The sequence below is a fragment of the Actinia tenebrosa genome, unplaced genomic scaffold (genome assembly GCF_029948245.1).
Source record: "Actinia tenebrosa isolate PJP-AT-01 unplaced genomic scaffold, QUT_ActTen_1.0 PGA_scaffold9__36_contigs__length_13948895, whole genome shotgun sequence".
NCBI lineage: Eukaryota > Metazoa > Cnidaria > Anthozoa > Actiniaria > Actiniidae > Actinia > Actinia tenebrosa.
The window spans coordinates 12,012,992-12,037,391 of NW_028292586.1; the positions used below are offsets into that span (position 1 = coordinate 12,012,992).

The window sequence follows — 24,400 nt, forward strand, 5'->3', positions numbered from 1 at the left end:
TTGACTATGAGGTAATTAGTCCTCAGGTTTCCTCGGTTGATTGATAGTCAGGTTTTCAGTGAGTGTTTGAGCAGCCAATCAGCGTGCAGTACTCAGCGTCTAAACACAGAAATCAACGGCTGGGTTTTTGTGAATGTTTTGGTGGCGATGGAAATACTTGAACCTCATTAATTCCCACTAATTTTATCCTTTATGAAGGAAAATACATCCCTAGGAACTCTTGTATTCCTACTTTAAAAGGTAAGTGGTAATCAAGGCTAGAAAACGCGTTCAAGTTGTTAAAAAAGAGCGCGAAATTCAATATGAACTCCTTCAAGTGCCTCTCAACTTTATAAAAGCACAAGATGATCGCCAACAAATTGATATTTTCTTTATATATTAAAGGAAAGAAAACCGATCGCAATTCGTGAATCTATTATTTGTTCTATTATTTATTGTAAGACAGTATTTATTCATAATTTATTGCCGTAATTTTGGTTTGATCGCGCTGGACGCTGCACGCTGCACAGGAATGTATGTAATCATGACCACTTTGAGGACTTGTGCTTTACTTTTCTATTTCTTTTACTTACTTGATTTAAGAATAAGGTTTCGCATGACTAAAATTTGAAGAGAATAACCACATAAAATGCCAAAATATTTTATGTACACTTTATTTAGTCCCTTATTATTGAAATCTGGGATCAAATTTTTAACATATATTAAGTTCATTATTGAAATATTTTACGTCAACTTGTTTTACGACCTCATAACTTACAAATTACTATCAAAAAATCAAGCTTAGTAAGCCAATAATAAGTACAATTCCTTCCTTTTCCCTGTTGTCTTGGATTGCTTTGAGCAGAAGACAGCAGCATCTGGTCAACATTCGTAAAGTGTTCCTTATATCTTTCGTTCAATTTATTTCCAAGTTGGTCAACAAGCAAGAGACATACTGTATGAGATGACTATAGGTGATGATGATAAGCCAGTCCATGTACATGTCGATAGAAACACTCCTGTCCATGTACACCTCAAGAAGAAAAAGAAAGGAAAAAATAAAGGTGCACCAACAGCTGTTGAGGTACACGTAAGCTACTTTTGTTTTTAGTTTTTAAAACTTTTGTTAGCATTTTCAATAGTTGCAATTGCAATAGTTTGGGTACACAGCTATTGTCATTGAACAAATGAAGATTGAAAAAGAGAGAGAGAGAAAACAAAGAGTACTAACTCATTTTACCAATGAAAAATTCATTACTTCAACCTTCACTCCTTGCTTCTTTCCTAAGTACTTTCTTTCATTCTTCTGTCCTTCCTCCTACCTTTCTTTCTGTTTTTTCCAATCACTAAATTCTTCCCAAAGGGGCTCTTCCACACTCGTTGTCCACAATGCACTAAATGTTTACAGCAAACATAACACTCAATTCATTTGTTAACTTTTAATTCATAGAGAGAGGGGGGTGGGGGATATTTTCTGGACCCTCAGAAATGTTTACTGATGACATTCTTTATTCTTACATTTGTTCGTCTACAGGAAAGATTAAGAGCAAGAGACAGAAGGATGACAGGAATTCTTACCAAACCCTCTGTGAGGCTTTATTTTTAATTACAAAATATTTGAGATATAACGTGCATGCTGATTGGCTGGCTACTGTGTCTATATCAGAGGACAGCGACACACTCACACAAAATTGTTCAAAAATATTTTATAGAAGTAATGGCTGCTTTATGTCTGATCTGTACTGTGATATAAACACTCTGGGAGCTGTGTAGAGCACTTGAAAAGTAAGAGAAACACTCGACTAATCCTCATGTTCCTAAGTTTGCTTCTCTCGTGCTCTACAGCTTCCAGCATTCCAGCATATTTATATCACAGTACAGAGACATGTGCATGCATTTTATATGCCTTAGTTATAATTAGTTTAGGTTGTAGAGGTCAAAAAAGTAAAGAAAGAAAGGAAGAAAAAAATGAAAGCAGCTCTTTGGAAAAGTTTCATACTAGCCACTCTAATTTACTTCTTTTCCCGGTGTTTTTTGAATGAAAGTGTTGAATATGTTACTTAATTAACTTGTAAGAGTAAATGGTTTGAACCCAGGTGTTGAAGTTTGTTGTGAAATGTGATCGTCCGGGTGAGTGTAGTCTTAAGACTGTTGTTGGTGGTGATTGACGGGAAGCACAGGTGGTGTAGCGGTGAGAGCGCTCGCCTCTCACCAATGCGGCCTGGGTTTGAGTCCCGCTGAGTTCAGTGTCGTATGTGAGTAGAGTTGTTTGTTGGTTCTCTCCTGTGCTTCGAGGGTTTTCCGGGTTCCCCGGCTTTCCTCCCTCCGCAAAAAATCAACTCCTAAATTCCAGTTGGAATTACAGTGGATGAATAGCTACTCTGTAGAAATGCCACTGTTAAATCCCATTTATTTAATTATCATTACTGACGTTTTGACATCTTCAGAGTCGAGTGAGAAAACGAGAAATTAATTAACTTGCAAACTATGAAATAATCATGGGCTTACCAATACAAGGTTATGTTTCAAGTAGGCTAACTGATTTTCTTTCTCATTCCTCTCACAGGGAAGGTCAAGTAGGAAAGGAACCAGATCAGCCTCACCACCATTTATTCCTGCACCTGCAAAGACAACAAGGGGACGCTCGCCGTTGAGATGGGAGGTAAGTTTAGCTGCCAGGGTTTCTTTACATTCTCAGTGTTTTTTGTTTTTTTTAATGTCCCTCCGTTGCAGGGTGAGGTAATGTGCAGAAACGAGACTGTCATTTTATGTGGTCATCCGAGCCATGTGAAGGTCTTACCATTTGTAACTGTTATTACAAAGGCAGTACTTCCTCTTCAGTTAATTTAAGACCCATTATTGTTCCGGCCATTACACGAACCAAGACCTCCTGCACAAAGAGGATTCCATACATACTATAATAAATCTTTAGTATATCTCTTTCATACAGCAGATAAAGTGAATAAGAAAACAAATGCAGCTACAAAATGTTTCAATGTCACTAGGCAATCAAACAAAATCATTATTTATTGATAAGGATGTTATGAAGCCAACAATTTTTGATATTTCTGGTTTCCAGAACCAAACGCATGCATTAGATGTCAGTCCTCCAAGCAGGAATGGTGGTCTACGAATGGAAGATCTTTCATCTTCTGAGGTGACAATGATGATCAGTGTTTTTGGGTTATTTTTGATTTCAAGCTTTAGAATTAAAAGAGTTGATTTATAATTTATAATTTATACAGCAGCAAACTATTTCCTCATTATAAGCCCCTTAGGGCCTTGTTATTTTTCATTGCTTTTGGACTGGAGGCTCATTAGAGGCTGGGGCCTTAATAATTTTTTTCTTTGTTCAGGATTAGTTTCTGGAGATAGAGCAGGTGTGTGTGTGACTGCGAGAAGGTCTCTTGGGGATGGGTGTATATATTTATATGATCACTGTGCTCAATTACATTCATTTCCTTCATTGATGACGACATTTTATTGTAGGAGGATGAAGTGTATGGAAGGATGAGGAATTATGAAAACAAAATCAGTAGTTTAATGTCAGAAGTTGGAACGCTTAAAAATGAGGCAAGTAGGGCATGAAGAAGTTAGTGTACTAGATAAACTGTGAAAACTCAGGTTTAGGATCAATCATTTCAATCATTTTGGCCAGTAAAATTTAACTAAACTCAAGGTATGACCAACAAGGCTATCAAAGTGTTTTGAAGTAGGTGGTCATGAAACTAGTCTCCCCCACAGCCGCTTTCAGTGTCGTCACACAACGCTTTCTCCCCTGACTAGCTAGTCAGGGGAGAAAGCGTTGCGTGACGACACTGAAAGCGGCTGTGGGGGAGACTATCATGAAACTGAAGTAGCTTTTATCTAATACAAGGAACCGGAGGTATTTTATAGTAAAGAAAAAGTAGCCAGCAGTTACCTTTGATGCACTCGCTGGAACTCCAGCAGCTGCTGGCTTATTCTGAAAGCCCTGGACCAAGCTAACAGTAATTTGATTGGTGATCATGATCTCCTGACTAAGCTAACAGGCCATTGTGTCAAGTCCTGTGGTTGCAATTGCCTTTTGCTTTTAATAAACAATTCATAATGTTATGTGATTTAACGTACAATTTTGACAGGCTGATTTACAAAAGACACTAAGAGATGTTGAAAAGAAGGACAAACAAATTAGTGCATCAAGAAAAATACTTGAAGATCAAGAAAGAGAACTGAAGGTGATTTCGTTTTCATTACCTCTCCTCTCCTCTCCTCTCCTCTCCTCTCCTCTCCTCTCCTCTCCTCTCCTCTCCTCTCCTCTCCTCTCCTCTCCTCTCCTCTCCTCTCCTCTCCTCTCCTCTCCTCTCCTCTCCTCTCCTCTCCTCTCCTCTCCTCTCCTCTCCTCTCCTCTCCTCTCCTCTCCTCTCCTCTCCTCTCCTTTCCTCTCAATGAAGATGAAACAGAAATACATATGTTGTGTAACTGTCCTCTTTATAATCAAATTCGCCGACGATTTTTTGATATGATAGAACCTGAAATATCTGTTGACAATTTTAAAGATCTTAACATAATTCGTAACTTAATGATCTCTACCAATGACAAGGTTATTTTTTACTTTTCTAAGTTTATATACAAATGCTTCATTCTTAGGAATGAATCATAATAATTGACGTAATGTATTAATGATTACTTTTGATAAATTTATCTTTGATTATTATTACCATTCAATTAAGATTTTAGTATATTTGTAATACTTATACCTTCTTTTTTATATATATATATATTACTTTACATATAGATATATATAGATATAGATATATAGATATATAGATATTTTTCTTATTACAATGTGTTTGTAAAATATAACAAAAGAAATCCCTGTTAATGTTCAATGCTTTAGCAATACCTGTAAATTGTAGGTCATGCCAATAAAGCTATTTCAAACCTCTCCTCTCCTCTCCTCTCCTCTCCTCTCCTCTCCTCTCCTCTCCTCTCCTCTCCTCTCCTCTCCTCTCCTCTCCTCTCCTCTCCTCTCCTCTCCTCTCCTCTCCTCTCCTCTCCTCTCCTCTCCTCTCCTCTCCTCTCCTTTCCTCTAATCTCCTCTAATCTCCTCTCCTCTCAATTCTTCCTTGCCTTCTTTTCTCGCATCTCATCTCTTTTATCTAGGATGTTTTTTCATCATATTTCTCACTTAAAATACCTAGAATATACTTAATATACCTAGAATAAGAATTTGTTTTGATTTTTTGTTCAGGAATATAAAAAGGAATTAAAGTCAACAGTTAAAGAAAATGAAATATTGCGACATTCCATGACAAAGATCAAAGAAGATGCAGACATCTCAAGGTTTGTTCATTATCATTACCAACAGGACTTGGAAACCTAAAATTCCTATTTTAAGGATCACCTAAAAAAGAAATACAAAACGCGCGCGCGTGCTGTGTGCAGTTATAAAGCACGCGGGGGCTGGCAGAAGACGAGAGAAGTGTTAGGAATAGCACGATGCGCAACACAACAAGCAAGTTTTTTATTTCTTTTATAAAATACAAATTACAACAACCGTAGTTTTAGATAGGAATAACGAAACTGAAAGTGCGCGCGCGTGCTGTGTGCTCTCGTAAAGCACGCGCTCCAAACCAATCAGAACGCGAGATTTAGAACAGTTATTTTATTAAAATGTTTTTAGATCAGAGCTGGACAGAGCTCAGGACGACCGAGACACTCTAATGAAAAAACTGGTTGAAACTGAGATGGATGGCAAAGCTGCCAGTGAACAAGTGCTCAAGCTAAGAGATGTTGTTCGCACACTAAAACAGGTGAGAGAAATAACCTATAGATAGCTTAACTGAAGCTAAATAATACAGTATTTATCGGTACCCACCATCTAAATCAATAAGATCGGGTCCCTATTTTGCATCACTGTGTTGGCCTCCTATTTTACTTTGTATTTCTGGGCCTATGTAGGATAAAAGGCTGTCTGCAGCAGACTCGGCAGTTTTGACCAGACAAAGAGAGACAATCCTTCAAAAACTAGAGGAATTTGACCGCACGAACAAGGCATTGAGAAGACTTCTACGAGATACTCATCAGAAAGAGGTACGAACATTTAGGACTGTATTTTTCTGGCGGTTCTGTTGATGCTACTGCACTGTTGCTGTTTCTGTTGTTGCTGCTGCTGCTATTGTTGTTGTAGCTCTTCTTGCTGCTGTTGCTGCTGCTGCTGCTGCTGCTGTTGTTGTTGTTGTTGTTGTTGTTGTTACTGTTGTAATTTCTCCTGTTGTTATTGTTGCTGCTGTGGTTTTTGCTTCTGCTGTTTTTTATTTTATTTTATTTTATTTTATTTTACTTATAGCCAACTCTTAGGTTACCAATAGCTAGTGGGTTAAAGAAAAGAGACTACAAAATGTATCGCTGAAAAATAAGAGATCAAATAAGAGAGGCTAGGAATCTACTACAGGTTTTCCCCAATTACAATCGATCCTATCAACTAAACGGCATGAATGAATGATTTAAACTAAACTGACTTAAACCGGTCCGGTTGTAATTGCTCCTGTTGTTGTTGTTGCTCCTGATGTTGTCGTCGTTACTTCCCCCTGGTAAGAGTGATTTTTTAAATTTGTAGGAAGTAGAGATGCAACTTAAACAGAGACAAGAAGTCCTTCTCAGAAAACTGACCGAAGCTGATTCTAAAAATGAGGTAATGACGAAACATGAATAAACCAAGCCGCATTACTTTGGAGAGCTTTTTTCAATGACCGAAAACTGAGCGTCGTTTTAATGAGGACGGAAAACTAAAACAAGCAAAAATGTTGAATTTTCACATTTTTCCAGAATAAAGCGTGTATGCGGGGCCTGAATTTCGATTTTGTTACGGTTCTATCATGTTTTTCCAGGTCCTTCCAATATGTTTCAGCAAAGTTTTTGTTGGTTGGTTGATTTTTTGGCTGGTGGGTTGGTTGGTTGGTGGGTAAGTGGGTTTGTTGTTTCGATGGGTGGGGGTTATTTTTTGACTCATAGTTTCACTTTTTTTGCAGAAATTACAGATCGAAATTTTCGAACGTGATCGACAAATAGAAACATTACTGACTCAAGTAGAAGCAGACAAGGTAAGGAATGGCTGCTATAAGCCAAAATGTATGCTTTACTGCACGTTTACTTCCCTGTCACCTCAGGCCCCGTCCACACGTGTCCGCAAATTTTTGTATCCGTATCCGGAAATTTTAAGAAAACGATTGAAAACGGTGAAAACGATTCGAATACGCTGCTTGTGGACGCAAACATTTTCGTATCCCCAAATTCTTTGGAGCATTTGGAACCATTATTAGTAGAAAGTATTCTTTCTGCTATATCTGCTGACTTGTGGCAAAAATCAACTCATCGGAATATGTTTGGATTTTTAAGATTTTAAAATCTTACAGAGCAATAGTGGCGTTTTGAACGAATTTCGATACGAGATCTCGACAACAAGATACATCGCAATAAAAACACGGCCGAAACAAATGAAGGCATAAAAAACAGGGAAAATGAAAAATAGCAACAGCAAAAGCAACCAAAAATAAAAAGATATTAAAAAATTTTTTGATAACGAGAAGTTTTATCAAAGACTAAAATACTTTTTTCCGTATTATTCAAGGATCAAGCCGTGGCTTTTGATGATCTGAAGAAAACAATGGAAACAACACGAGCACACTTACAAAACCAGTTCCGAACCAAAGAGATGGAAAACAACCGTTTACAAGTACAAATACGGGTAAATAGACATATTTTTTGTCGACAACATGTTAGTAGTTAAAAAAGTGTGAGTTGACAATCAATAGACGGTGCTGCGTCCTGCAGGCATTTTGGTTGGACTAGCAGTAATCTCACTCGCTGTAATCGTTGTAAATGAAAAGAATGATGTTTTTAGTAGCGTCGGTACTCTTTTCGAACAATTCTTTTCCAACAAACGTTTTATATTTGTATCGTATTTACTTTTCTGTGATGTTTATTCTTCCAGAGTTTAGAAGAACAGCTGGAGCAAACCCGCGTGGAAGTAGAACATCTCGAAGGAATCATGTCTGCATCGAGAGTAAGGAACGATTATACAGTAGGCTAAGCTCTATTTAATGGTCATTTGTCAAAGTCCCAAAGAGGGTTTCTGCAGTCAGTGTAGTTCATACCGAGATATAAAAGTTGTGTTTCAAGTAAGAAGTAACCTTATTTTTGTTTCTAAATTTTAGGAAAAATCAGGAAGAGAAAAGGAAGCATTGAAAAAAGCCGCAAGGTGATCAACAGATATTACGCATTACACTAAACAGAATTGCTTGGTATCAATCAGCTAAATGAGCCTTTAGTCGGTATACCGCAACCTGTCAGCTCTGTTGGTTGAGCATCGGAATTTCTCGCCTACGCCTCGTGTTCCTAAGCTAGCTTCTCACGTACCTACAGCTCCCAGCGTGTTTATATCACAGTACAGAGGCATGCGCGCGCGTTTCATATTTCTTAATAAATCATTATCATTATCAATAAAAGCTTAAGGTTTCAAGATCCTGCCCGTCTGTAAAACTAGCTATCTTTTTCTCCAAAACTTCGGTATTCATTTATCCTTTCCATTTCCATTTCATTTATCATTTCCACCGACGCATTCTATGCGGATACTTTTTAATATTCGCTAGTTGTTTGCTAAGATAAAAGAGTCGGTTGAGATCGAGGTTCATCATCTGTTGTTGCTTATAGTGTTTAACTGAATGTGTTATATTGTTTTATAACCAGGGTCCAAAAAGATCGAGTAGCCGATAGAGATAAAGAAGTGGAATCTTTGAAACAGAAGCTCAATGAAAAGGTATTCTTTATCATAAGAACATCACAATTTAGCAAACCTTTAAAGGTTTGGTGCGCACTTTAGCGACGGAAGCGTTAAAATCCAGCGGACTTTAGTGTTTGGATCTAGCGAGAACCGTGAAACGACAAAAGCAATGGAGATCAAAACGCAGGGCTTGCACGCTTTTTTGCGCGCTCTGGGAAGATAGCATAGGGTACTACTCTTTAATTGTCTCAGCCTCCCCACTGTCCTGCACACAAGATCAAGTATAGACTCTTATAGCCTATATCACGTTAGTAATAATGCAAATGGAAACGAAAAATGCATGTGTCAACCCAATTTAGATGACCTGTAAAGCCCCGATTACACTGGCGATTTTTGCGGCGAAATTTTGCTGCGATTTTTGTGGCAATTTTCGGAAATATGAAATATTTTCTCATCCTTCAAAAAGTGACATTCGTCTAGGAAAATCTTGGTATCCTGAAAAAAAATTTACAAGTAAATTCTTTACCATTATTTATTATGGACAAATTCGCAAAAAAATCGCAGGAAAAATCGCAGGAAAAATCGCTAGTGTAAACGGGGCTTAAACTACAGTAAAGGAAACTCAAGTGTAAATAAAAACGAATGACACGGAAGATGTTTTCATAAAGTTTTCCCATTTGAGACCACGTGTTATTCCCTATAGTATTATTTCTTTGTTTAATGGTTGCACATGAGAAGACACATGAATAAAGATACAACTCAAACAAAGAATCTTATTCTCAAGAGATGTGGTCTGAAATGGGAAAACATTACGTCCAAGGTACCAGGTAAAGCTGATCAAGGTGGTCTATTAATGTTAACATGTTTTGATGCATCCTTTGTAGGAATTAGATATCCTGGATCTTCGACGAAGCGAGTCCTTGGCTAAACAAGAGAAGGAGACAGCGGAGGCAGAGTGTTCGACTTTACGAAGGTCAGTTGGTTTTATCTGCATGTGCTGGAACACTTGTGTCCGTCCAGACTCCACAATGAAAAGAAGAAAGGCTTGAAAAACTAACTAGCTTACAAACTGGAAAAAAGATTGAGCTAATCGAGCGATTCAACAAATAAGTGAATGGATGGACGCGGGAGGGAGGGAGGGAGGGAGGGAGGGAGGGAGGGAGGGAGGGAGGGAGGGAGGGAGGGAGGGAGGGATGGATGGATGGGTGGATGGATGGGTGGATGGATGGGTGGATGGATGGATGGATGGGTGGATGGATGGATGGGTGGATGGATGGATGGATGGATGGGTGGATGGATGGATAATTCTTAACGTCAATGTTTTGTTTCTCAGTCGAATCAGAGAACTTCAAGATATTATCGAAAACACAGAGAAGGTATCCCAGGTGAGAGGGATCTATCGAGGAAAACGCCTGTTATTTTATGCAGATTTCAACTAAGCAAATCATTCTTCTTCTTTCTTCTACGTCTCCTAATCCGCCTTCTCATCTCCTTCCTCCTCTTACTTCACCTCCTCACCTTCCTCCTTCTCCCCTTTCTCCTCCTCCCCTTCCTCCTCCTCTCCTTTCTCCTCCTCCTTCTGCTTCTTATCAACCTCCTGAACACTTTCTCTTTTTCTCCTCTGCTTCCCTTCTCATTTTTTTTCATTCTCTTTTCTTTGCCACTTTTTTCTTTTCCTTTTTTAGCATTGTTATCCAATGTATATTTCCTTTATCATTCTGCTTTCTTCATCCTCTGCTAGAGCACGGTGGCTAGAGGAGTGTACTCCATACTGTTTTCGTTTTTACATTCTTTCGTATTTATATTGTAATTCAGAGTAACACAGAACTACTAACTAGTAAACTGAGCACAAAAACACAAGAAGTCAACGCCATTCGAACAGAAAACGAGCAGTTACGGGTAAGAAATGTGTTGCATGGTGTCCTTCAAGGCTCAATACTTGGTCCTTTTAAATTGTCTAAGCCTCTGCAATACTTCCATTGAGTATTGGCTATTTAATCATTCAACAGGCAGACATTGCTGCACTGGAAGATCGCATGCATGACGAGGAACAGAGAGCAATGAATAAGGTTAGACTACATTTAAAAGACGGGAAAAAACTTCTTTAAATTTCAAAGTCTTCACTTTTTACGACGTACAAATCATTCAACAATTAGCATTCCCCCCCTTTCTCTGTTAATGTTGTTGTGGCTATAGAGCTTTTAAGTCGTGACGTATTTCCGGGTCCAACTGCTCAAAAATGTCGCTAAAACGAAGCGAAAAATTCTCTCAATGATTTAACCTCCACCTGAGATAACTAGAACTTTGGACGAGAAATTCTCTCATGAAGAAAAGGTAGGAAGGGTCACGGAAAGGTTGGCGAAAAGGGGATCACGAAAAATCAACATTATACTGTAGTAACATGGAGCTTCAAAGTCAAAAAGATTGGTAAGAAACACCACCTACGCACCTCGCTAATGAAAAATGGATGGTCCAAATCCCATAAGTTGAGTTTTATTTTCACTTCATCCCTCGTTTCTATCATACAAACCCAGCAACACATCAGTTTGTTTGTTCCAGGAGCAAATCCAGGTAGAACTTCGAGACGAATTAGGCAGCCTTCTAAATAGTATGACGCATTACGATAGCTTGGTAGACCAATATAAGAAGAAGGTAAATAGATACTGACAGAACAGGGAATATATCATATAATGTTGCCTCTACAGGCAGAAAAGTAGCATAGAAACTATAGTTACTTGTTGTTAAGGACATCAGATTTTAAAGGGTGGGGGGTTGGACAATTTATTTTGTGCAGGAATTTTTTACGCCTCATGGCTGTGCAGGAATTTTTTTTGGATTTAATTTGGAATTTTTTCTGGCACTTTTCTTATGCAGGAATTTTTTTCCCTACTCTTTAAAGCTGTGCTCGAATGTTTTTGATTGTTTTCTCCCACCCATCCCCCCCCCCCCCCCCCCCCCCCCCCCTCCTCAAAAATCTAATGATCCGTCTCTTATATCTCTTGGACTTCAGGTAGAATGGTTAGAAAGTGAGAATAGTGAATTAAGTGCCAGCATGAAGGAAAATAATTCGATCGTAAATGATTACAAAACACAGGTAGGATGCAGGATGCCATTCACCTACAAGATTATAGAAAGAATAATGGGTTTAATGGGTTGTGAGTACAAAAAGGCGTGTTGGTAGGGCTAGTGAGACTAGTTAGATACCTTTCGGGGTCTTTCACTGCGCTACATTACAATACTACAGACAGACAGACAGGGCGATGGGTTTAATGGGTTGTGAGGACAAAAAGGCGTGTCGGTAGGGCTAGTGAGACTAGTTAGATACCTTCCAAGTTGTTTCAGTGCGCTACATTACGAGACGAAAGACCGTTAGGCAGGGTTTGTGCTACTCCTTAAACTCCTTGAAAACTCCTTTAATTTTTGCTTCGATCATTACTTGCATGGTTCTGAAATAGATCTAGTCAGAAAGATTGGAAATCTGAAAGTCGGCCATGTGCAAAACCTTGTCATATTTAGCTGAACATACTCCTTGAAAATTCATTTTTGGATCCTTGTATACTCCTTGAATAGTCCTTGAATTTTAAGTGGTTACCTCAGCACGAACCCTGGTTAGGTTTTATTGAGTTATAATTAAAGAACGAGCTGTACGTGTAGGGTGTAAAGAGGTGATGCAATTTTAAGCAAACAAGCGAAGCGCAACTCATTCGCGCAATATTGTGATGCTTTTGAGAAAGAGAGATTTTCGGCATAACTGAATGATCATTTCTCTTGCTGTAGTATTCTATAAAGTCAGATGAGATAGAAGCATTGAAAACCTATTTACGAGAATATGAAGTCAAGGTAGACCGACTAAGAGAAGAGGTACAGAGAACTATCCTACCCCGATGGGATATACGATTAATTTTTGAACCCTTTTGTTGATACTGTTTGGTCATGTTACCATTTGTTCGTCGTCTTTATATAGATAGAATCACTAGAACGAGAGAAAATGCAGCTTCAGGGCTGTCTGAGTGAAACCAGGTGTATTTTAGATGAGCACAGAGATAAGGTAAATAAACTGTACAACAAGCAGGAATATCAGACAGTTCGCCTTCGCGAAGGTCAAAGAAATGCTGGTAACGACCTAGTGGTGTGTAGGATTGTGGGAATGATTGGGGGGACGTGAGATGGTAGAGGCTTGTTCATCTCTCCCCAAATTCATCCTCGCACGATCCCATGAACCAAGAGGTCGCTACCAGACTTTGGAAAAGGAAATCATTATACTGTGGCATTAGAACAATGCTGACAAACGAGAAAGCAGTTGTAGATAACATGACTGGTCATAAATGTCTGTATAACTTCTCGAAAAAATTCTAGAGTAGGTCTCAGAAGTTGAACTTTTATCCTAATCCGTTTATCCAATGTCTATATCTAGGGTTTGTTTGTATTGTATTATAATTGTTCTAATGTTTGAATTTAAATGTTTTTCTATGAAACGTTCGGCCGACTTTTAGGATATCAATTGAAGTCAAATAGGACCAGACTCCCTTGAACACTTTCTTTTGTTCTGTTAATTAGCACCAATTGTCTTACTATTCTCACAAGGGAATACAAATTTCAATAAGAAAGAAATTTCGCGAAGCATTTTGGTGGTGGAAGTCCACCGCAGCAATGTAGTTTACTAGGATGATTTGGCGCTTGCGCATATCCCTGTTTTGTCCTAATATAACAGAGAAGTGGGTTAAAACAGACCTAACTGGGTGTATTCCAATATTTTAGACAACTTCGAAGTCAGATGAAATAGAAAGGTTAAAATCATATATGAGAAAATACGAAGAGAAGATACAACGATTGCAAGAAAAGGTATACAGACAGACAGACAGAAAGACAGACAGAGAAACAGACAGACAGATTGACAGACAGACAGACAGATTGACAGAAAGAAAAAGCTCGTGAACCAATCTCATGAGTATGATTACTTGTTTATCCCTGGCACTTAAAGACATATCGTTAGGGATATACACCGAACGCATAATTTATCACTACTATACGTCAGGGTTATAAATGAGAGAAAGATTATATTAACAAAAATTCTTAATTGAAATGCTTAATTCTGCTGCATTATGACTTGCACCGTTCCTTCTTATCTCAAAAATAACAACTTGTATTGATATATCTTTTAGATTATCGCTAAAGAAAGTGAAATAAGCCACTTGTCAGGAAAACTCGAAGTGACAAACTCTTTAGTAGAAGAATATAGAGAGAAGGTATGGAGATAGGTAGCTACAGGTACTAAAAATGCGGCTGTAAACTCTTTAGTAGAAGAATATAGAGAGAAGGTATGGAGATAGATAGCTACAGGTACTAAAAATGCGGCAGTAAACTCTTCAGTAGAAGAATATAGAGAGAAGGTATGGAGATAGATAGCTACAGGTACTAAAAATGCGGCTGTAAGCTCTTTAGTAGAAGAATATAGAGAGAAGGTATGGAGATAGATAGCTACAGGTACTAAAAATGCGGCTGTAAACTCCTTAGTAGAAGAATATAGAGAGAAGGTATGGAGATAGATGGCTACAGGTACTAAAAATGCGGCTGTAAACTCCTTAGTAGAAGAATATAGAGAGAAGGTATGGAGATAGATAGCTACAGGTACTAAAAATGCGGCAGTAAACTCTTCAGTAGAAGAATATAGAGAGAAGGTATGGAGATAGATAGCTAAAGGTACTAAAAATTCGGCTGTAAGGTTTAATTGCCGATGTTGTTAGAACCTCAGTGGTTAGAACATGCCACCGGAATCCCCAGGGCACGGGTTCAAATCCTGTTCAAGACTCTGAGTCCTGAGTCTTTCAATTTGCAGCTGCATAAGATGCTTCATATACTGCGAGGATCAGCTCAATTTGATACATTACAACCGCAGTACAAATATATATTTCATATATATATATTCTCATACGAAAAGTTAATTGGAAATTCTATAATAACTATATTCAGTTCTATAGCTAATTATCGTGGTTTTCGTTATTAGTCTATTTTTAAGTCAGACGAGGTAGAGAATCTTCGCAGTGAGTTGTCTTCCTATAAAACCATGGCAGATAAAGGAAGCACGCAGGTGAAGTATTGATAGAAAAACTAGGACAGGTAGCAAGCATGGCACTGTAGTGTTCTTACACTGCACTAGTTGATAATACGGCCAATCAGAACCCAGAAAAATTGAAGCCGTTGTATGTTCCTCTCTACCTTATCATAGGACGCAGGGGTGGCGGAAGCTGAAAATCTTGGGGGGGGGGGGGGGGCAGTGCAAAAAATCACAACAATAAATTAATAACGGTTATAAAAATCGAATCTATGCATTTATATTTCATGTGAACCAATATTTCGTGGGAGGGCCAGGCCCCTCCAAAAAAAATCGTGCGGTGGGGGGGGGGGAGGGGGGGGGGGGGGAGGGGGGTCGAAATAGTTATAAAATAATTTTCTCAGATATAGAATTATTTCAAGTTATTTCATCTTTTTCAATTCTTTGGCCGTTTTCTTTTCGTATGTACCCTTGAGTACAGTGGTTATACCTTAGTCAAACCTTCCCGGAATGAATTACATCGTCTGGGGCTCAGGATAGTTGGGATGCGAACATAATAACCTTAGAAAGGCCTAATCTAAGTGGCATTATTTCATATGTTCAGGCAAGTGTTTGCGCCAACGAGGTAGAAAAGTTGAAAGAGAATATCGTAGAATATGAAGGCAAACTAGAAGAACAAAAAACACAGGTAAAGATGCAGAAAAAACATATTTTGAGACAGTTGAAGACCTAATGATAGTGAGTTACTGTATTGATAAAGTAAATGATGGTGATGGTGATGACTCAACTTCTTAGTGTTTTAGACGTTGCACGCCTTTGTGTTGATTAAGTTAATGTCGCTGGTGCTGGTTCTAGTGCTAAAGAGAATGCAAAAGTTGTTGACTGATAAAACAACGCAGGTTTCTTGCTTTGTCCGGTAATATCGCACGCAGAAGGTGACGTGAGTACGAAAGAATTGTGTAGAAAAACACCGCTCGTAGGCTGTTTTATTATCATTTTTAATTATCTAGAAATAGAAAAATCCTATTTAATTTAGGCATTTTTTCTGACGCTTCTTTTCAAAGCAGTGCTCTTTTCACTAATGTACAGCACAGTTCTCGAACAATCAGAACGCGTGTAGAAAGGTGACATTTTGACACTGAATGCTTCAACACTACCGACATCACCGATCCTGATAATACGAACGTAACCTTACGTGTACTTTTGATTTAGAACACGTCACAGCTAAGAGAACTGAATCATCTACGAGCTGTATTGGCAGGGTATGAAACTAGGTTACAAGATGAGGCAGTGCAGGTACATAAATAGGAATATAGACTGTCACGTGACTGTGATATAACCAATCATTATACAATATCAACCAGTGAGGTATGAAATGAATTGGGAAATTCAACTGAATATCATAGAATAGTAAATGATGTTACCTGTTGGGGCTAACTAGAAAACGTTCCAGTTAACTTTGCCCTCAGGCTCTAACATAAGAAATTTGTACAACTATATTTCCCATAATATACACTTGATTGCAGAAAGGTTGTAGTATACATTTATACAAATACCTAATTTATTCAGTATATTTAATGATATGCAAAACAGAAAACTCGCTTTATTTATTATTTGTTTCATTCAATGAACGTCAAAATATTTTATTCTTGTGTTTTACATCCTACAGATTATAAATCAATTGGTTTTGAGGGTTAACAAAGTAAAATTGCAATATGCATCTCATTAGATATTTGTATAAATGTATAAATGTATACTACAACGTTTCTGCAATCGAGTGTATATATATTAATTGTATAATCGTGCATGTATAACCAGGATAGCCAGGCTGCAAGGAAACTAAGTATAGAGTAGGCATTGTGCTATGAAGAGATACATTTATAGATTTTATTCATCTTAGAGTTCAGGTTGTGCTATAATTTTCAGGGGAAATGCATGTCACGTGACTTATCCAAACTAAAGACGCTTTCGAAAGAATATAGATGTAAATTAGAAGAGCTTAAACTGCAGGTATGAGACAGGCAGACAGTTCAATTCAAAAGGCTGGTTGATTTTAGCTGCTACGGTGCATCGATGTGTAGTTCATGCCTGGGGTCGCTGATTCGATTCTAGACTTAACCAACTGTGAGTTGAGTTTGTTTGGTGTGTTGTTCTCTCCCTTGCCACGGGGGTTTTTCTCCGGGCTCGCCGCTTTTCCTCCTTGCGTTACTGTGCAACTGCTATAACCGGGGCCACATCAATCCAATCAAATTGTGCAATGAAAACGATACGAGTGGAGCCAATCAGAAAGCAGCAGAAAACAATAGCCTTTCAACATATCTTTTTATTCCCACGAGAAAATGACGATGGCTATTTAGTTGTTTACAAATAACATCAGGGTCAAATTACAAGTCTCGTGCCGTCTAGGTTTCTGATTGGCTCTACTACCTAGAGTTGGAATGTATTGTTTTCATTCTACATTTTTATTGGTTCTCTTGTCTAAGTGGCCCCGGTTACAGTAGTTACACTGTAAAATCAACATGTGACTTGAGTGTTGTGTTGTAAATATAGAATGCAGTGCTAGTGTGTGTGGAGCGAACATCACGGAAGAGAACCATCCGGTAAATGGCTTCAAAATATAAGTTTGCCAAACTATAGTTAATAAGTTAGTAAGTTAACGTTGATGAGGATTTGCAGATAATATTTGTAGGTATTAACAATGTATCATATTAACCACGTCAGGTAGCGTCGTTACAAACAGAGAATTCCCAGCTAAGAACGAACACTAAACAGTACAAACGATTGCTAGAGGATTACAAAGGACAGGTAGATAGTGAAGTCTTGAAATACGATGAAGGTGTGGTGATACGAGCAGCAAAATGGTGCGCAATTGGAATTGCTCTGAAGAGCGACTGGTTGACCATATTGCCATCCTGTGCTAAATATATATTTTTTATTTCAAAACATATGGAACTTCTACATCTGGCTCAAACTTTACACACGCTGCTAGAGAAAAGTTTGCATGACTGTGAAAAATGCAGGGTACAGAATGCATGACCGTGACGATGCCATGTCCGAATGTTGTGATTGGACAAACAGTGATCTGGTACAACGTGATTGGTTCAAAAGATGACGTTGCTTGCGTTACGTCTGCCGTACCCTTTCATAGTCACGCGATGTCTAATCTGTAGTCTGTTCCATGTTTGAGCGGTTTTTGGGCTGGATTAGGATAGTACAGGCAGTATAGCGCAATCCACTTTAACGGCAGTGTTATTGGTTTTGTTAGATCACTTTTAAAGAAGGTGAAGTGGCTCGACAGAGAACAACTGTAGGAGAGTATAGCAAGATAATAGAAGGACTGAAGTCACAGGTATGCAGGCAGATAGACAGAATGGTAGGCAAGCAGGCAGACACAATCACACACACAGGCAAAAAGAAAGACAGACGAACGGACAGACGAACAGACAATCAGACAGGCAGGCAGGAAGGCAACACAGTTCAGAAAATGTTCCTTGTGAAAATACTTATCTGTTCCATTTTTCTTGATGATGGCGTCGTCCTTCTTGCTGTTTGTTTGTTTGTTTGTTGTTGTTGTTGTTGTTGTCTTGTTTTTTTATTTCTTTTTTTTTGGGTGGGTCACTGTTTTGTGAATTAAGTTTTGTGAGTTACCTTACATTCACATGTCATCTCCATTGATTCGAGGTTTTTTTTTTACATAAAATCAAATATTGCTGTATTTCAGATCGAGAAGTATCGACGAGAGGCCGAAGAAAGCAGGAACAGACTTTACGATGTTGAACAAGACGCTCAGAGGATGCATCAAGAATCGACTATTGAAACAGAAAAGGCTAAACTGAAGATGCAACAAAGATTATCTGAACTGGAACCTCTGGCTGATCTACTGAAGGTGAGTGGATTCCCTGGAAATAGCACCCTTTCATCGCCTATCATCGAAATCTCTAACACGGGAAAATACACTCTATTTAAATTTTCACCTCAGAGTAATGAGTTACGGCTGCAAGATTCACAGGACAGACTGCTGTCTTACGAAAGACGAGCCAGCGAGCATACCAAATTGATAGCAGAGCTCACACAGAAGGTATGCGTCGATTGAAAATTTGACACAAATGTTAGCCATTACTAGGTTGAGGGAAAGACTGGGTCCAGTTGGATTTGCAGTGCATTGTGGGATGTTTTAGGGAATGAAATAGATCCCTTTGCATGTGACGTCAAAGAAGCTCAATTTGGAGGACAAAACAAAAGAATTTCAATCTCCTGAGAATTGGAAACCTCTTGTTATGTCCTCCAAATTGAGCTGCATTCCGACGTGCTGCAAGGAGTCTATAGACGCCATCTTGGAAATATGTCCACTTAAACAGTCCCACAATTCATTGCAGTGCCAACTCGAACCAGTTTTTTTCGACCTTGGAATGGCTAATAGACATCCCTCTCACACATCCGTCAACCGTTATCTCTTACCTTTACATATTCATCTGTTGTCAGATTGAGTATCAAACAGATCAACTTGAGACCGTCAAAGAAAAATACCGAATGGCGCAGGACGAGTTACGAGGCTTCCAGTCCAAGTCTGACATGCTGGACAAGTAAGAACAACTATTATTCTATTATTCCCTTACATCTTATTGGCCATTCCAAGGATAAGAGAAAAACTGGGACGAGTGGGCATTGCAATGTATTGTGGGGCTGTCAGACATATTTCCAAGATAGTGTCTATTTCGTAATCTAAAATAGTCCCAAAATGCACTGCAATGCTAATTTTTCGAGCCAGTTTTCCCCCAGCCTTTAAATGGCTAACATCCACATTTTATTTGAAACTTATAAATATATATATATATATATATATTTTTTTTTTTTTCACGCAGGAAAGCAACAGAATCAGAATATCAAAACAGAGAACTTCTCGGGGTTTTGGGTAAAAAGGAGGAAACTTTGCAGCATAATCAGGTAGAAATGTTCTTGTTCTTTGAACAGCGTGATGCTTATGTTTCTGATAATTCTATCGATAGAATAGTCCCCTTCACAGTTCCCTGCGCCATCTTGAAAGGTAGTCGTGCCTTTCAATCGAAGCGAGACGAACAGTGAGCTTGCAATGATAGAGTCATGTGAATAATTGTCCAATGTGTCAAAAAAGGTCTCTATCATCGCAAGCTCACCGTTCGTCTCGCTTCGATTGAAAGGCACGACTACCTTTCAAGATGGCGCAGGGAACTGTGAAGGGGACTATTAGAATAGTCATAAACACACATTGTTTTACAGGGTTTCTCAATACCTTGGGCGTAGTTTTTTCCCATTTCAGACTACGTTTTATTCCCTTGAAAATAAGAGTCTTCGTTTGAGTTATATCCATGTTCATGTGCCTTCTCATGCACAACTGTTAAATAAAGAAATGATACTCTAGGGGATGACACGTAGTCTGAAACATAAAGTAGAGGCGCGGAATCGTTTCATTTGCCGTCGCAACGTCAATCAAAGCGTTTCCATGACATTGTCTAAAACACAATAATTTCCATGAGCACGTACCCGTGGAATGCCATGGAAAAGCCTTTATTGACGTCCACCAAAACCTACTTCGTCGCGCGTGCTATTGAGAAACACTGTGAAATAGATAACACATTCTATACCTGATTTGAGGTTTGTTTCCTGTTACTATAGCAACGGCTAGAGGATTTGAAGGCAGAGAATATTCGTCTGACGTCACAACTCGAGATGTCCCTCGCCGAAGCGAGGAGACAAGCCGAACTTCAACGAGAGAAAACCATTGCAAAGGTCAGTGCTCAATTCCTTCCCTTATTGAAGAATAGAGGATTTGTACCATCACATGATGGCAGCCATGACAGGAGGCACAACAATAGTCTTTTTCCCATGGGAAACTGAATTCTTTGCTATGTAAATAAGGTAAGACCAGATTCAATTGTTCTTGCATGATTCCTGCCTCCTGTCATGGCCGCCATCACGTGATGGTGCAAAGCCTCTATTCTGGAAAATTTGCTTGTGATAATCGACCTACAGATGATTTGCGTTCACATGTCACGTGATTATGACCGCCATATTGGAATTTCAAGCGATTTTTCGTGACAAGAACAATCACTACGCGATCAACAAAAACCTTGAAAAACGGTCAGTGGGAGCTGTGTTGTTTTATTGTTGAGTTGGGAATGGACTAAATCATTTCCTTGAGGATACGATTTTTTAGATAACCGTTAAGCAAAGAAATGATACTCTAGAGAATGACTCGTGATCTGGAATGTGAAAAAATAATGCCCAAATGAATTTGGTCCATTTTTTAGCACTAGAAGGCGTACATACCGTCTCCTAAGACTGAAAAAATTTCGGTTTTTTTTCTCCACAGGAACGAGCTGCTCAAGCCAGAATCACAGACCTCGAGACCCAGTTGAGCCGTGCTACGGCTAATGCAGCATCCATGAAGAGAGCTAAAGATGAGGTAAAGATTTATTAATGTCCCCACTATTCCCCTCTAGCCACTCAGAACACTAGCTAGAATTTTTGATACACTTCCATCAACCTGAATAATCTGAATGTTCCGATATCTGAGTTGATTTATGGAAGCCAAAAACCCAGACTCCTTCGGCAATGTTCATCGCGTGACGTCATCTTGTCCATGACATCTTACCATCAAGCCATCAAGGCGGGAAAACAATAAAGGCTTGTAATGCTTAAATTTTTAAGTTATAATTCAAGGGCAGATCCAGGAGGGTGAATTGCTTGACTAGTCACATCCCTCACCTCCCCCCCCCCCCCCCCCCCCCCCCATCAGATTGAAATCGTTCAGTATCCTGCTACTGTAACTCTTTTTCGTGATATTTTGAAGGCCGAGAGAAGATTCAACTCCAAACTACACGACATGAAGGACAGACTTGAACAAGCTAACAGTACAACAAGAAGCATGCAGAATTACGTATCCTTTCTCAAGTCTTCGTACGCAGACGTCTTCGATGAACTCGAGTCGCCACGGTGACCGAAACACTAGTGACAGAACGATAATTTATTTTTAAAGCATTTTATTTTTAAACTTTTTTAATTTTTATTATTACCTAGGTTTTTAGTTTTTAACTTCATACTTCTGATCTTAAAATGTTACTGTAAGGCGGTTTTCGTATGAGTGGAAAAGTTACGCCAAATTCGTAGCTGTACTGTATCTTACTGTTCCCTAATTACGCGTTGTGATTGGATGATTTACTGGAAGGAAGCCATTTCAGCATGTACCGTGTACGTGCTGTAAGTCAGTACCATATATTACCCACTCATACGATAACCATTCCTATGGGAAGCCATTTCAATGTTACGGCATGTCGTACCGTGTACGTGCTGTAAGTCTGTACCGTATGTTTCCCACTTCAATTCTATTGTCATGTCGTACCGTTTACGTACTTAAGGCAGTACCATGTGTTTTCCACTCATACGATAACCATTCTTATGGCAAGCCATTTCAATGTCATGGCATGTCGTACCGTTTACGTACTTAAGTCAGTATCGTATGTTTCCCACTTATACGATAACAATTCTTATGGCAAGCCATTTCAATGTCATGGCATGTAGTACCGTTTACGTACTTAACTCAGTACCATGTGTTTTCCACTCATACGATAACCATTCTTATGGGAAGCCATTTCAATGTTACGGCATGTCGTACCGTGTACGTGTTGTAAGTCAGTACCATATGTCACCCACTCATACGATAACCATTCTTATGGGAAGCTATTTCAATGTTACGGCATGTCGTACCATTTGTTTTCCACTCGTGGGAACCGCTCAAACATTTCGTCCTTGATTTCCCCATTTTTGTAGTTGTAAAATATTTTATTTGTCGATTAAAAAAGCATGTCTCTTTTCTTACATTCTATCAATTTGTGTCTTATCGTATTCTTGTTAAATATTAGCGTAATAGTACTACGGTATTCAGTTTCCAAATGTTGACAAATTTCAGACCACGCGCGTCACTTCCCTTGAGTTTTATATCTTATACTCTTTAATTATTCATGAGCTCATCGACCAACCAGGGTTTCTTATTTGTACCACGTGCAATAGTTTGAAACCCCCATCAAACCCCTCATCACCCCCTCGGGTACGCCTCGGCATTTGAAATTCCACTCGGATTTTGAATCCCCAATAGAATACAGCAACTCGTATTTGAAACATTACATCGTATGGAAAAATGACTTCCGAGTAGCAGCACCACAATGGCCGCAATTTTTTTGTCTTTTGACTCGCTTGGGAATGATTGCAAACCATCAATTTAACATTTAGAGTCAGAGTCTTCCAGCTTTTTGGTTCTGCGACATGGCGAGGCAAATATTGAGAAACCAAGTTTTCAACTTCAAATTTTCACTGAATTTCTAGCTATTAAAAACCTTGGTAACCTATGGATGGGAGTGAACTCCTATGGACACCTCCAAAGTGAACTTTTTTCCCCAATGATTCTGATCTTAAAGTGTTTTAAAATCTTTTACGCTACTGTTACTTGAAAACTATTTATATATTTATATTTTTTACATTTATTGGATTTGAAAATGAAGTTAAGCTTCAAAAGTTCTGTCGATGAACTTCATATTTGAAACTCTTACTAAATAAGTCATTTCTTATAGAGCGCAGTCGAACAACAAATTCAAAAAAGTATATTGTTTTTATATATCGACAAATATTAAATATAACTCAACCAGAACATTATCAATTTTATTGCATGCATGTAGGTATTGAACCAGCATCTTATACTTTCATCACTTAATTTTTTTTCACGGGGAACTAATCAAGGCTTATATTCAGGTGTGATCGTATCAAAGCATGTGTGAATTTTTTTTGTTGTTTATTTTATTTTATTTATTTTTTGTTTATTTTTTGTTTTTTTTGTTTTGTTTTGTTGTTTTGTTTTTGATTTTTGATTTTTTTGATTTATTTACTAAGTTTGCATTTAGCCGATATTTCCGGGTGGTATTAAGTTCTAACTAATTTGATTTTGTTTCACTGGTATTAACAACTGCGCTCTATGTCTCTTGATTCTAATAAGTTTTTCGAGTCAAAAACTTGGATTGACATCTTCTTTTCTTCATGATTCACGATGAAACATACCGTCATTTCTACGACGACTAACACGGTTAGAGTTCATTAACAGCTATTGTCAACCTATTAATTCTTAGGAGAAAATACATATTCAAATAAGACTCCTTCATTAAAATAGCAGTTGAACAGAGGAAACAAACAAGGACACGGGTAATTACGTCAAATGCCAGCCCCCACTTTTCAATATGCTCCGCGGTCCCTGTAACAATAGACCGTTTTCTCAAGGTTGCTTGCGCATCCAGCTTGACGGGACACAAAACAGCGCGCTCAAGAACCGCTGAATAACAGCGGCAAACTTCAGAATTTTATTCTGTAACCACACGCATTACAAATTTCAACAGGGCAAAACTTAAATCTTGCAGGGGACTATACTTTAAACGTAATTCCTTTAAGGAGGATCGACTTCAAATTAACAGATTTCCTTGAACTCGCGATTTTAAAGCTTTCCTTATTTCAATTTTAAACAACACAACACTTTTTTTCCTTATTTCATTTTACCGGTGGTCAGCGCCACCTTAAGATATTGCTAA

The 24,400-nt window shown here is 38.5% G+C and overlaps 1 protein-coding gene and 1 long non-coding RNA gene across 2 annotated transcripts in view; both read left to right on the plus strand.

The window, feature by feature from the left end:
* LOC148904855 (uncharacterized) overlaps positions 1-24,400 on the plus strand; it is a 210,401-nt gene that overhangs the window by 114,886 nt on the left and 71,115 nt on the right. The window lies entirely within an intron of this gene.
* Positions 82-22,656, plus strand: LOC116304927 (outer dense fiber protein 2). The gene is made up of 27 exons (XM_089025148.1): positions 82-240; positions 912-1,063; positions 1,514-1,567; positions 2,546-2,641; positions 3,059-3,136; positions 3,469-3,552; positions 4,101-4,196; positions 5,213-5,304; positions 5,645-5,774; positions 5,923-6,054; positions 6,581-6,655; positions 6,993-7,064; positions 7,592-7,708; positions 7,955-8,026; positions 8,178-8,221; positions 8,710-8,779; positions 9,628-9,716; positions 10,077-10,128; positions 10,559-10,642; positions 10,753-10,812; positions 18,517-18,681; positions 18,775-18,873; positions 19,278-19,378; positions 19,658-19,739; positions 20,448-20,561; positions 21,145-21,237; positions 21,625-22,656. The coding sequence occupies exons 2-27, from the start codon at positions 944-946 to the stop codon at positions 21,769-21,771; spliced, it is 2,418 nt and encodes an 805-aa protein (XP_088881274.1). The 5' UTR covers positions 82-240; positions 912-943; the 3' UTR covers positions 21,772-22,656.

Bases quoted from the DNA above. Each gene is read 5' to 3' on its own strand.
- LOC116304927 (XM_089025148.1), top strand. From the start codon at position 944: ATGACTATAGGTGATGATGATAAGCCAGTCCATGTACATGTCGATAGA. The intron at 10,643-10,752 runs GTAAGAAATGTG...ATCATTCAACAG, and splicing joins CAGAAAACGAGCAGTTACGG to GCAGACATTGCTGCACTGGA. The intron at 19,379-19,657 runs GTAAGAACAACT...TTTTTCACGCAG, and splicing joins AAGTCTGACATGCTGGACAA to GAAAGCAACAGAATCAGAAT.